The sequence below is a fragment of the Enhydra lutris genome, unplaced genomic scaffold (assembly GCF_002288905.1).
Source record: "Enhydra lutris kenyoni isolate GAN:26980312 unplaced genomic scaffold, ASM228890v2 scaffoldscaffold22, whole genome shotgun sequence".
In the NCBI taxonomy this organism is placed as follows: domain Eukaryota; kingdom Metazoa; phylum Chordata; class Mammalia; order Carnivora; family Mustelidae; genus Enhydra; species Enhydra lutris.
Window position 1 is genome coordinate 40,175,456 of NW_019154106.1, and position 14,208 is coordinate 40,189,663.

Sequence of the window (14,208 nt, forward strand, 5' to 3'; positions counted from 1 at the left end):
GCCAGTCACCTTCCTCTAAGACCGCACTAGTCCAGAATCTGTCTCACCAACAAACACCATCATTATCCCCCAACCTCAAAAGCCAAGGTAAGATCTAGAGGATTCTTTCTGCCATCTTCCTGGGCCACTGTAATGGGATTGCCCATGAATTACACATGAACATCCTGGCAGATGCCCTCAACAGCATTAACAATGCTGAAAAGAGAGGCAAACGCCAGGTCATGCTCCGACAGTGGGCTCTCTCCAAGGCCATGCTCCAAAAAACGGTTCTCCGGTTTCTCGCTGTGATGATGAAGCATGCTTACATTAGCGAATTTGAAATCACTGATGGTCACAGACCTGGGAACGTTGTTGTGAACCTCAGGGCAGGTTAAACAAAGGTGGAGTGATGAGCACTAGATCTGATGTAAAATTCAAAGATTTAGAAAAACAGCAGAATAATCTGCTCCCATCTGCCATTCTCGTTTCATTGTATGGACGACCTCGCTGCTGTCATGGACCATGAAGCAGCAAGGCGAAAACACACAGGAGGAAAAATCCTGGGATTCCTTTTCTAGGGAGGAATACATACAAGCAAATAAAATGCCTCAATGGACAAAAAAAGCACCCCCCCCCCACAAATCTAGATCTTTCTAGATGAGAAAGTGTTGCAGAGTGGGGGAAAATGGCAATGTCTGATGATCACAGATACTGGATATTTCCTCCCCTCGCCCAGGAAAAGAAGGTGAGGTCCTTGCACTCCTTGAAGACAAAGGAGTAGAGGGGCCAAGAGAATCACTCCAAGTCAGGTACTGGCATTCCTGGCCCTGGCTGGACATCCACTCAGCACAGACTTGGCAGATCTGCCTCTTTGGCCACCTAAGTCGGGGAGGAAAGAGTTGGAGAGAAACTACATGGTGGGGGCTTCCAGGTGACAGAAGGGCTGTTCTACCTACTCTAAGTGGAAAATGGAGCCCACACATTCCTGCCAGTTTTGTAGTGTGTAATACAGGGGTGAGGAGACTGAGCTCTACAGTCTCACTAGGACCACTTTATTTGGGGACCATAAGGGGCCTGAATTGGGGGGGGGACCAGATATAAATGCTACCCACTGAGGGTGAGCCAGAATTGCTAGACAATCTCACAAAAGACTACTAATGTGCCGGGAACAGCATGAGAGCAAGTCCGTGGTCAGTGGGGCATGCAGAGACTCTGGCCTGGGGACAGGAGCAATTATGGCTCTGTAAGAAGAGGGCAGTGACTTCACCCAGCAGAATTTTGCCTGCTTTATCTGCCCCAGTTCTAGAGGCTCGGACAAAGGAAAGAGGGGAGGGGGAGAAGTTATTAGGCCCCCATCCCTCTTTAATCTTCTTCTTTTTCTTCTGTTTTTTTTTTAATTAATTTTTTTTTGAGAGAGAGAGAGAGAACAAGTGAGTGAGCATGTGTGTGTGTGTGTGTGTGTGTGTGAGAGAGAGAGAGAAAGAGAGAGCGCGAGCTGGGGGGTGGAGGGGAGAGGCAGAGAAATGTGGGGCTCAATCTCATAACCTTGAGATCATTACCTGAGCTGAAATAAAGAGTTGGATACTTAACTGACTGAGCCACCCAGGTCCCCCTCCCCCTCTCCAATCTTCCAAAGCCACTTCTCTGGGTTATGTGGGTGAAAAAGAGCAGTGAGCAGAATGTGAAACTGCAGTTTAAAAGCAAACAAGACCAAAAATAAAAGGCAACCTATGGAATAGGAAGAGGTATTTGCAAATGTCTTATCAGATAAAGGGCTAGTATCCAAAATCTATAAAGAAATGATCAAACTCAATACCCAAAAACTAAAAAATCCAATCAAGAAATGGGCAGAAGACATGAACAGACATTTCTCCAAAGAAGACATCCAAATGGCCAACAGATACATGAAAAAATGCTCCACATCGCTCAGCATCAGGGAAATACAAATCAAAACCACAGTGAGATACCACCTCACACCAGTCAGAATGGCTAAAATTAACAACTTGGGAAATCACAGATGTTGATGAGAAATGCAGAGAACGGGGAACCCTTCTACACTGTTGGTGGGAATGCAAGCTGGTGCAGCCACTCTGGAAAACAGCGTGGACGTTCCTCAAAAAGTTGAAAATAGAGCTACCCTATGACCCAGCAATCACACTACTGGGTATTTACCCTAAAGATACAAACGTAGTGATCCGAAGGGGCACGTGCACCCAAATGTTTATAGCAGCAATGTCCATGATAGCCAAACTATGGAAAGAACCTAGATGTCCATCAACAGATGAATGGATAAAGAAGAGGTGGTACATATATGCAATGGAATATTACTTGGCCATCAACAAGAATGAAATCTAGCCATTTGCAGCAAAATTAATGGAACTAGAAGGCATCATGTTAAGTAAGTCAGTCAGAGAAAGACAAATACCATATGATTTCACTTATGTGTGGAATTTAAGAAACAAAACAAATGAACATAGGGGTAGGGAAGGAAAAATAAGATAACAGAGAAGAGACAAACCATAAGAGACTGGTAACTCTAGGAAACAAACTGAGGGTTGCTGGAGGGGAGGTGCATAGGGGGATGGGGTCACTGGGTGGTGGGCATTAAGGAGGGCACGTGATGTAATGAGCACTGGATATTGCATGCAACTAATGAATCATTAAATTCTATCCTTGAAACTAATAATATACTATATGTTAATTAAACTGAATTTAAATTAAAAATTTTAAAAAACCAAAACAATACCATCATAAGCATTAAGATAAAACTGTTCTAATAATGGACCATGACTGACAAGTTCTGTATTCTGGCCAAGATGTCAGAAAATGAGTCTCGACTCAGCAGGAAAGATGAGGGGTTCCACATCACACAGTTGGGGGGCCGTTACTGAAACACCATGAAGCCTCTTCCTGGCTGTGCTCCAATGACAGACACCTCAACACACTGGGTCGGTGGGCTCTTCTGTGCTCAGAGACCCCCACGGGCCACACCCTAACATGGGCAAGGCTGGAGCTGAGGGTCTGCCTGATAGGCCTCATCTTCTGAGACCGTGTTCTGGCCAAGAAAGTTCTAGATCTTTTCTGGTTTCCTTCACCTGTTTGTGACATGCCTCGACTTTATCCCTCTGCTGTCCCAAAAGACACCAGGAACATGAGTTCTGAAATCACAGAGACCCGGGGTGCTGCTCACTAGCTATGGGCTTGGAGGATGTCACTCAGCATCTCTTTAAGTCAACTTTTGTCATCTGTACATTCCAGCTATTATGAGTCCCCACTTCAGCTGGAGGCGCTGGAGCTGCTTCATAGACAAGCCTGAGAAGTGCGGGTGGTACTTATTTATTCAACAAGTACTTACTGAATAATCTGTGCCTTAAGGTCTCAAGAGGACGGGGTAGGTTCAGGGGGACAAACGAGGCAGAGCGCAGGACAACATGCAGACAGATGCCAGAGGGGCCAGGTGTCACCTCCAGGCCACATGGATGAAGGTGACTTACATGGAGTCCACATCCCCTAGAGCCCTTTCTGTTGAGCGGGACTCTGGGCAAGTCCCTGCTGATACTCTGCTGGGGAGGGGGGAGGGGGGGGCACAGGCCTGGGGTCCAACCCCTTCCAGAAAGCACAAGGAGCCTGTGCGTGCCACCCACCCACCAACACAACAATGCTCTACCAGAAGGAAATGATGTTCCTCGGAACGAGAATTTGCATCTCCCCACCTATCCATGGAAACTCCACACCAAGCCCCACCACACCCTAGCAAGCTGCGTTCCATGGGTCATGGAGCCCAGGTCTCATCCCCCCAGAGGAGGGCCCATCCCCCAGGGTGAAGGAATCCCCCAAGGATCCCCCCTCTTGGAGCCGGGGTTAGGGCTGACCAGCCGACAGCTGCCATGGAGACCTCTGCAAGCAGTGTGTCCACTCCGGACCTGGGGCAGGCCCAGCATCGGAGAGGTCACATTCAGACACAGCACGACACACCCACGAGGCATCAGGAGTAGCTGCCAGCCCCCAGTACCGTTCACACAGCCAGGAAAATCAAGCTCTCACTGTGTAGCAGGGCAGAGGCAAGGAACAGGCCCCAAGTAGGCCACACTTGCAAACTTACCTGTTCACTGGGCTCCTTCCTTCCTCACTGCCTCCCCTCCTCCCCACCCTGACCACCAGAATCAATGCTAATAGGCATCTTTTCAAGAAGCAGCCTTGCTAGGGAAAGGTGGGGTCACGTGAGGCCCAAACTGCTTTACCTGTTCTGGGAAAACTGGAGGCAGGTGCAGCCTAATGAGGCTGGGAGGCTGCTGAGGCCTGTGGCCGCGTCTGGGCTGCCAGCTGCCTGGATTCACAAACCGGAGAGCGCGCGGAAGATTCCAGGGGGAGACGTTGCCCAAGGCGGCTGAGAACTCGGACCAGCCATCTCCAGACCAATACTTAATTGAATAGCAAACCACCAGCACACGCTAATGTGCTAATTAGCCACCCAATTGGAGTTAATTAAAAACTAATCAGGATGTCAAAACGCAGCCTCTCATTAATACATCACATGTTTTCTTTTCTTTCTTTTTTTTTTGAACTAAGAAAAGCAAGAGATAAGGACTCTGCATTTTTCCCTGGGAACTATGCGATTTAAATATAAGCTGTGGCTAAGTGTTCTCTCTCCCACAGATAAGGCCCGGCTTGATAATTAACTGAATTGCTAGCCGGGTGAATCAAATCGGCGTTGTTGGATTAAGCCCTCCTCCAGAGAAGCGGCTGCATCTCCAGGAACCCCTCCTCTGTGTCTAGCAGACATCGGCCGGCCTGGTGGGCTCTCCATTCCTGGAGCGATTCTTTAGGTGTCAAAAAGTTGGCATAGTTGAGTCTAGACAGGCCTTGAGCTGCCTCAAAACCAGGAGGAAAACAAAGCCAGAAGCGCATACCAGCAGCCCTGGGCTTAACTGTATTAAAGTCATCAGTAAGTAACAGGTGGGCATCTCTAACAATGAAAAGGCAGCTTCCTGACAAGTGCTCTGACTCACCTTCTGCAGACAGCCCCTGGATGTTTATTCCCTTCGCCGCCAGGAAATTCAAGCAGGCATCTATGTTTTCAATCTAGAAAAAAAAATGACATACGCTCAATCAAGGTTCAGCCTTCTCAGAGCCATCTTTTATCAGGAACAAAGGGCGATGTTGGAGAGAGAATTCACTGTGCATTTACTAAGGTTCGCAACGAGGAAAATGACGCGCCGGCGGCAGAGGGATGGATGGGTGAATGGATGGATGGGTGCAGGTCAGGATTCCCTGTCTGTACTTGCACAAGAAAAAGTTACCTAATATCCCAACCACACAGTTCCAGAAGTCAAGGCCCTGGCTTGCTCATGGCTACCAAAAATAACCAGAGTGGAATGAGAGTGCCTATGTGCACCACTGTCACTAGAGCTATCCTGAAAATTTGAGCAGCTGCCAGAAAAATGGAGGTGGGGATGAAGGGGACAGTAGACCCACCCTGTCCACCAGCAGCTGGGAGAAATTTCCAGCACCAAGGAGGCACGCCGTCAAATGTGAAAACAGTGAATGGGAGTTTCAGCGGGCTCTGGGCCGCGTTTACTCACAAAATTCTCAGGCTGGCGGGCATTGCAGATGACGAGGGAGGGCTGTGACCTCCGTGAACCCCTCTGTCCTTTGTGTGTTCTGTGACAAGAAGGAACCCACCTGCCAGAGTCTGGAAGGCCTCCCAGGCTTGCCAGGGCTGATGCCATGGCCAAGGGCAAGCAAACGTCCAGCCCTCGGGAAAGAACAATTAGGTCATTCCCAAAGGTCTGATTTGACTTCATTTGTCAAGGCTAATGATTTTTTGGTCTACAGGAAAATGTTCAGGCTCGATTAGTGTCAATGGTGACCGTAAATAAAAGAAACTGCTTTTGACTTGGCACAAGGATCTTTGAATTTCACACAGTTTGCATTTCACAGTCGAGAACTCCCCTGCCCCTGACCAGACTTCCTACGCTCTGTCAGCATTCTTATACATTCAAAAGGGTGTTTAACCCATAGGGTTTATCTTGAATAAATGACTGTCTTTCACAGAGTCCATGTGACCATTCTCCTTGCCCCTTCCCAAGCGATCTTCTGAAGGCGACTTCATAGCCACAGAATGCAGAGTCTACAGTGCAAGAAGAGGTCTAATTTGTGTAAAGTCTGGCTCCAAGACAGTCTTCCTGAAATATATGTCCTCCTTCCCTGTGTCTGGCATTTTCCTTCTCTGCTCCCAGTCTTCAAACCTTCCAAACACAAAATTGAGCTACGGGGGCACCTGGGTTCCCATCTCTCTCCCAGCCTCCAGCTCACCCTCAAAGATCCTCATCTGGGAGACTTTTTTTTAATCATCTTTGGAAAAAGGGTCAAAATGCAATTTCCTGCAAATAAATGCTGATGTTATGGGTTATGCCTGCCACCACTGCAGAAAATCATTTCATATAAAGGGGAGGGAAAGCAAGATTGCTTTTAACCCTTCCTTCCTTCCAAGCCAGAAGGACTGATGATGGCAAGCAGGTGCCACTATCCTAGAGGGCAAGGGGAGGGGAAAGAAGGAAGAATGGCGGGAGAACCCCTGTGGAAGGTGTTTTGAAGCAATCGGCTTACATTTTAAGTAATCAAAATTAGATCTCTAAATGTTATTAACCCCTGTTACATTTTGAGAAAAATAACTATCAGTCCTTATTTCCACAACAGCCCACAATGGTAATGTACCAAAATCACACAAAAGGATCTGTTGCCCCCACAGAGGGACTAATATTTAAATCATGATAAAATTATAAAATTCTTCAATCCCTTTTTCCTTTGAATAATCCTATCCTGCTTCTTCAGTGTATCTTGCACATGGCTGATACGTGAGGTTTGGGCAAGTATTGTCCCCGTGAGAATTGAGATAAAGAAAAAGCTGACTGCCTGGGAATCTATTAATGTAAAATCAAAAATAGTACACTTGGTATCTATCCTGGCAAGCGTCACAGAGGTGTGCTGATGTGGGTAGGTTACATTTTTTCAACAACAGTGTGGCAGAGTAGCATTGATTTAAAAACAAACAAAAAAAGACCCCCACCGATGTATTCAAGAAAATCACTGCCCTACTACAACATTCTAATTCTATAGACATTTTCTTCCAAGGAACATAAGGCACATTTACGTGGCACATTTATGGAGCATTCAATGCATATCATATTTTAAAGTACGTGGTAATTTCTTCCTGCAGGGCTAGCCCTTGGTTCATTTCAATTTGGCCATCTACTGGGCTTTCTTTTAATGTTAAATTCTACTAAAGGAATGAATAATTATAAATAGGTTACCTGGACTATTTTTTTTTCCTCCTGTTACTTTTTAAAATCCCTATTATTCTTTCAAAGAGTTTCAAGATCATTTCTCCACAGGGCAGGGAGAGTGCAGGGAGAAGGGGTAACAATGTTGCCACCCCCAAGGGACATCTGGCAACATTCTGTGTTCTCACAGTGTGGGGGGGTGCCACTAGCATCTAGTGGGTAGAGGCCAAAGATATTGCTGAACATCCTACAACACACATAAGGATGAAAAATCCTACCCAAAGGGTCAATAGTACGAAGCCTGAGAAACCTGTGATTCTTTTCATCAATCAATATAATTGTAGATGTCTGCTCTGTTCCAGACACTGTGCTGGGTTCTCCTGACCATGTTAGGGCAGAGTCCTCGTCCTGTCCAGGAGCCCTCGTTCTGTCCAGGAGCCCACACTTACATAGCCCTTCTCTCTAGGGTCCACAGAGCCATCCAACACACACCCCAATTCCCAGCCATGTCACGGAGAATCAGAGCATATAAGCAAAGGAAGCATCAGGATCTTCCTTGGTTAGGTGGAGGGAGAAGGTCTAGGGGCACCAAGAATGCTTTCTCCTAAAGAGGAGATAAAGCAGGGGACAGTGTCTGGATGGTTGCATCGCACTCCTGGAATATGTTAAAACTAAAAATTAGAACTTGGGTCATCATTTAAAAGACGATTCATAAGCCCATCAAGTGCCTTGAATTTTTTCCCTCTACTATGATGATTTCTCTGCTCAAAGAAGGAGTTCAAAAAACATTCCTCAAGTCTCAAATCCACTCTTTAATAACGTTCCATTAAGGTTAAAAATCACTCCTGACAAGGCTGCTGAGACCCACGCTCTTTTCATCTGCACCCCAGGAAGAGAGCGGGGCTGGGAAGCAGAATAGGGTCAGATGTGGATTCCAACCTCCTAGCTTCACTTGGAAGGAGATCAGAAGGGGAGAATGTTTCTTTGATCCAGCCTCTCTTGTGACTGAAATTCACCTTAAGGTTTTCTTCCAAGTACCATACAGTAAACAAGCAATCTATCCTCGTGCACCGTTGAAACTACACACCGCCACCACACCCAGTGAGGGCCTGGCCAGGGGCCCTCAGCAAGCACAAGGGTGTCCCCGTGCCTAGCGCTGATGAGCCCTGGGGTGCATGTGCTCCCCAGACACACAGGGTGAGAGGCGGATCTGATTAGAGTTGGGAATGCAGAGTGATGGGAAAGGCTCTTAAGCAGCAAAGTATGTAAATACGACCAAAGTGGTTCATTAACACATAGCAGCCAATATAAACTACTTTCCAAAATTAGCTGACAAAAATCTGTGCAAAGCCTGACATTCCAGTGTTGGGGGTGGGGATGGTGGGAGCCGCACTTTGCACTGGGGGAGAAGGCTTCTGTGGTCATCACTGCCATAGAAATGGGTCCAAGAGCTCTGGAAAGAAGCTTCTGGAGTTTTCGGTGGGGTGGAGGTGGAAAGCCCAGAAGTGGGACCACAACGTGGCTTGGAGACCCTGGGAGCAGAATGGGGTTTGGTTGCAGGCACAGGTAGAGTAAGGTGACAAACCAAGACCAAGATGGACATGCACAGTCTTCCCTTTGCTTAGGGCCACGGGTGGCCTTCACCGTATGCCGTCTGTGACTATGATGATCCAGGAGAGAGAGGCTACAGTGAGGGCTCCCTCCCAGTCTCAGTCGGGATCTCCATCCCCAAGCTGGATAGTTTCTCAACAATCTCTGTACTTGAGACTTGCAGGGCAACTTCCACGGACTGTGTGCATTGCCGTCTTTGCTTCCCACATCCAAGAGCCCATCTCCACCCAGGACAGCCAGAGAGCAAGGAGAATCAAAACAAATGCCAAACAACTGGAAACAGAAGGGGGAGGGATGGGAGGCAAATGGAAAACTTCACATTTTGACCATGGTTAAGGCTGTCCTGGGTCTCATGATAAAGTGAAATATGCAAACCTCGGAAGAACGGCTGTGTATCTCCTCCGTAGCTTAGAGACTGATCAAATACCATCTGTTGTGGCAGTTGTCATGGCAGCATTTTTCTCTGAATACCAGTGTAGCTGAGTGCAAAGCGCATGAAGATGATAAATGCAAACGAAGACCATCCCTCTGGGCACTACCCGGCCCAGGGGGGAAGATGGGGCTCCGGGCATGCGAGCAAATGGGGCACGAGTTATCATGAGCTAAGAGTTTCTCACTGGGGCCCCTTGGAGATCTCTGTCCTGGGAGGAGAGGCAAACAGCTGCTATATGAAAGTCAGGCATGCTTACAGCCATTTTTCAAAGTCATGAAATACCCAGCGCCTTGGGAATGGTAGACCCGGACCCCAGACAAGGCGGAGTAAGAACTTGCAAGTCCTGGATGGTCTAAAAGCACAACAGTGTAGCTTCCTCAGGAGCCTCGTGCATTGGCTCAAACAACTTCCTTCCTGAAGTATGACCCTGATGCTGTTACTTGTCAACAAAAATAATTATTCCTCCATTCATTTATCCATTCCTTGACCCCCTACCTACTGAACACCTACTGGGTATACAGTGGTGAATAATTCCTGACCTCACAGAAGGGGGGACTGGACATTATTAATAATAATGCACAAGTAAGAGACAACATCTCTCATGTACTAGAAGACCTCATCTACCCAGGGGATTGGGGAGAAGGGTTGGATTTTTTAAAAAATTTTTAAAGAAAATTTTATTTTTTAAAAGATTTTATTTATTTATTTGCCAGAGAGAGAGAGAGAGAGACAAAAGACAGCCAACGGGCACAAGCAGGCTCCCTACTGGGCAGGGAGCCCTATGCAGGACTCAATCCCAGGACCCTGAGATCCTGCCTGAGCTGAAGGCAGATGCTTAACCGACTGAACCACCCAGGCGCCCCTGAATAAAAACTTCTTAAGGAAGAGATAGCATGGAGGTTCAAAGAGACAGGGCTTTTTGTCCATCTGCTCACTGACATGGCCCCAGGCACCTAGAACAGTGAGGAGCACACTGCTCAAGATTTACCGACTGAAGGGGAATATGAGCTGAGACCCAAGAGTTAACTGGGACCCAAGAGCGGGGAGACAGACCATTCCAAACCCAGTAAACCTACGGCTTTGAAGGTTCCATGCAGGATGTACAGCATACCCCGTTCTGATAACCAAAACAGAATCAAAATGGCTGGAGGCCAACAGGCAGAGGAAAAGAGCTAGGAGATAGGACACTGAGCAAGAGAAGAGGGCTGGCCACACAGGGCCACCTTCAATAACTCACAGGAGAAAGAAGGCAGGGCTCCTTCCAGTTCTTAGGGAAGCCTTGGAGTGTACTCTCTCCCCACCATTACCAGGGCAACAGCAGCCAGGAAAAGCCCTTCCAATCTGAAAGCTTGAAGCTGGGCTATTTTGTGTCTGGGATGGCTCAAGCAGTGTCCTTGAAGTGGGGGCTCCAGTGACATCTGGGCTGGGCATGGAGATAGGGAGGGATGGGAATGGGAGGTCAGCATCTGTGGTCACATGTATTAGGAAGATCTGCTTCTTAACCAACAGGCCACCATACCTTTCTGACACTCCTTCCTCTGCCCCTTTCCAAGAATAAAAATAGAAAAGAGAAAGTAAAAGAAATAAATAAAAGAGGAAAGAAAGAAAGTGTAATCATGAAACCAAACCAAAAGCCAGAAAGCAAAATGAACTATGTGCTTCTCCTATATGCCTGCCTCACCTGTGTTGTCTCTTCCCTCTGCATTCCATGTCATGACCTGATGCAGGATTTGTCCAGCTGAACTGTTACTCAGACACCTCTCTCAGTGTTGGGGCCCAGCACCAGCCCGTGATCATATGCCTCATGGGCCACAGTGTGGTCCTGGAGACACAGTCCCATGGGACCGAGCTGGTGGAGCCTGGCCATTATGATTTTCATCTTAGGAGACCCCAGAAATGAGGGAACTATTAGGTGGCATTTCAAATTCTCTTAGGTGGAGAGATGTTCAAGGGCATCTCCCCTTGTGAGCCCCCAAAGTTGCTGCTTGCTTGGCTGATACATGGAGCCATCCTAGACCAATAGCACGAGGGGCTCCACCCTTTCTGTCCCACTTTTGGCCATTCAGCACATCAGCTCTAGCCTTCTTGGCAGCTTTGAAACAGAAAGCTGAAGAATGTGGGACTTGGGCTAGATGGCGCTTGCTGCTTTAATGCCTTGCCCAGCTCTTTCCTTTAATTGGCAATGTTACCCATCTTACTGTATATAACATAACTTCAGCTTTCCAAGATGTTGTCAAGAGCTCCTTTAAAAAAAAAAGAAAAAGAAAGAAAAGGGAGGAAAAAAGCTTTATAGGAGTCTCTCTGCTATTACAGCAAATGGGTAGGTCCATATGGATTAAAAAAAAAAAAGAAAATTGAAAACAAGAATCTCAAATTCCTCCAGTGACGATCTTTCTCCACTTTGCTTCCAAATGCTTAGAATACCTCATTTTCCTATTATATTCTGACTTCTCAATTTTTCCCTCGAGACAAAGAGAAATCTGGAAAGGGAGGGGTAGGAACGTTCTAGAAGTCAGTCCTGACACTGGAGGCTCCCAAAATGAACCCTTATAGTTGAGGTCTGCAGAGCATCGATTGGTAGCAAGGAGGGGGACAGTTCCACTGGGGATCGGTGCGGTCGGGAGGCCCAGCGGATGCCTCCATGTGCATTCGTCCGGCTTGCTGCTTGCCACTGCTAACATCACCTCCCCGCTCCAGTTTCAGAGTCATGTTGCCTCACTTCCTGGTCTTCCCCACAAAGGGACAGTTCCAAGGTGAGGCCTCCAAGTTAGGAGCTGGATACAAATGCTAGTGGGGAGTGATTAGGGCTAAGGAGTAGTATTCAGGGACATAACACAGGCTTTGGAGTACGACAAATCTGCGTTCCAATCCTGATTCTGCTGTTGATGAAACGATGATCTCCACTAGGTTTCTAGACTCTAGCAAAATACATTAACTGCTTTAATAGAACACAGAAATGTATAGAACTCTCTCAGCAGAGATACTGAGGCAGAGATGGGTTGACCTGGGTCAAGGTCTGGAACTTTACATAGCCAGAGCTTTAAAAGACTCTTTCTTCAATAAATTCCATAAAAGCAGAATATGAGAGATCACTGGCCTCTCCTGGAAGTACAGGATCATTTTGGAATTTGTGAGACAGTCTGAGGCTTACTACATTACACAGCACTCGCATGGCCTCTCTATGAATGGGTTCCTTGTAGCTAGAATTCTTTCCACCCTGTTAGAATCAGCAGTTTCTATCCCAAAAGATTTTGGTTCAAAGTCTCCCTTACTAAGTTACATAAAAAACCCTAAGACAACAAACAAACAGTTTCATTAAGAAGGAGCAATGATCTTTTGAGGAAAAACCTGGTTTTTCCTACAGAGAAGGGTACAAATTCAGACACCAACTTCAACAACGCCTGCCTTCTGGACCCCAAACGTGGGGCTGCCTTTTGAACCAACAGAGAAGAGAGGTTCCGTGGACACATGCTAGAGATTTCCACCCAGGAACTAACTAAAACCTGGTAGCCTCATGCATTCTTTGATGAATAATGACTATTTACTCTCTTACAGCCTCTGCTTCAGGGGAAGGGGAAACAGAGGGGACAAGATAGTGTGGTCCTTCCCCACATGACAGACAGCCCCCTACACAAAAGCAGACTTGAAGCAGAAATCTCCCCACTAAACACAGATCCCAAACGTGGGAAGGGTTACACACCTATCAACTCACCAACTCAAAAGCCTGACATGGACTCACTGTGCTCTTTACAGTCTGGTTCTTCTTGTATCTTGGCCATATTTATATCCTTAAACCCATAAACCACCACAAAGTCTTCAAGAGGCAGACGAGAAACATAATGTAAAACAAAACAGACCCTCGATACATTCCACGAGTGCAGCAGCAAATCCTCCATGGAAGTATTGCTAGAATAGGTCATTTTCCCCACAGACCAAATATATACACAGGAACAGGGTAATGGGACCTTTTGCAGATGAATACCAGGAGCCAGACTTGCCCCCCAGTTGGGTGGTCAGTTCCCGCAGACCAGCCTGTGAGTGCACTTTTGTTTTTCAGCCAGTTCACCATCATCTGTAGCTCTGGTTCTTCTGGGCTGCTCGTGAGCAATCAGTCCCTAGATTTCAACCGTGCAATTCCAAGGACAGCCAGCACATACTTCAAGAAACACCCTGGCAGCATCAATAATCAGGAAAGCAAAGCTAAGCAGAGCGCCTTCGTGCCCAGTTCAGAAGGCTTTGCCCTCCTACTGGTGAAGGCAGGGATGAAGGTGTCTGCTCTTTCGTCCTATGCCTGCAAACACCCCCCGGTCATGTTCTTTTCTGCAGGAGATGGAATTCAAAAATTGCCCTTCCCTTTCCACTCCAATTTCAGAGGCTGCTAGTCATTAGTGGGTCATTATTATATGCCAGGCACACTACTAGCAACTTTCTTATACATCATCTCAATCTATTTTTTTTTTTTTAATTTCAAAAAGCTGTTAGTAGGTATGGCCTCAGAGCGCAGCCTGAATTCTAGACCGCTGATGATGATTCATATGTAATTGGGGAGATTTTGCAAGTAGCACACAAAATATACCCAGATGCGAGAATTGACTAATGGTTTCGAATTCTAAAATTTGATCTATGCAAAGAGCTACATGCCACCCAATCAGAAGTCATATGGTATCAAAAATTAAGGATTCTATGAATAATTAAAATAATTCTCCACTCTGTTCACTGCCATAGGCAGAATGTCAGAGGCACCAAGCCTGCCGGAAGAAAAGAACAGACTAGACAAGGAAGGTCTCTATTACAGGATATCCTTGAGCTTTCCAAGGCTACAAGATATCTAATGCACCTGGGAAGAAATAGTGTCAATTTTTAATGCTAATCTCTGTTACTATTTCTGTCCTTGTCAAGGAT

At 46.7% G+C, this 14,208-nt stretch overlaps 1 protein-coding gene across 3 annotated transcripts in view; it reads right to left on the bottom strand.

The window, feature by feature from the left end:
- The window catches only part of LOC111149981 (neuron navigator 2), a 393,207-nt gene that overhangs the window by 232,479 nt on the left and 146,520 nt on the right, over positions 1 to 14,208 (bottom strand). For all 3 annotated transcript variants that reach the window (XM_022507270.1, XM_022507268.1, XM_022507267.1), the window contains exon 4: positions 4,989 to 5,061. In XM_022507270.1, coding sequence (XP_022362978.1) covers positions 4,989 to 5,061 — 73 coding nt within the window. The remainder of the gene's footprint in view (positions 1 to 4,988; positions 5,062 to 14,208) is intronic.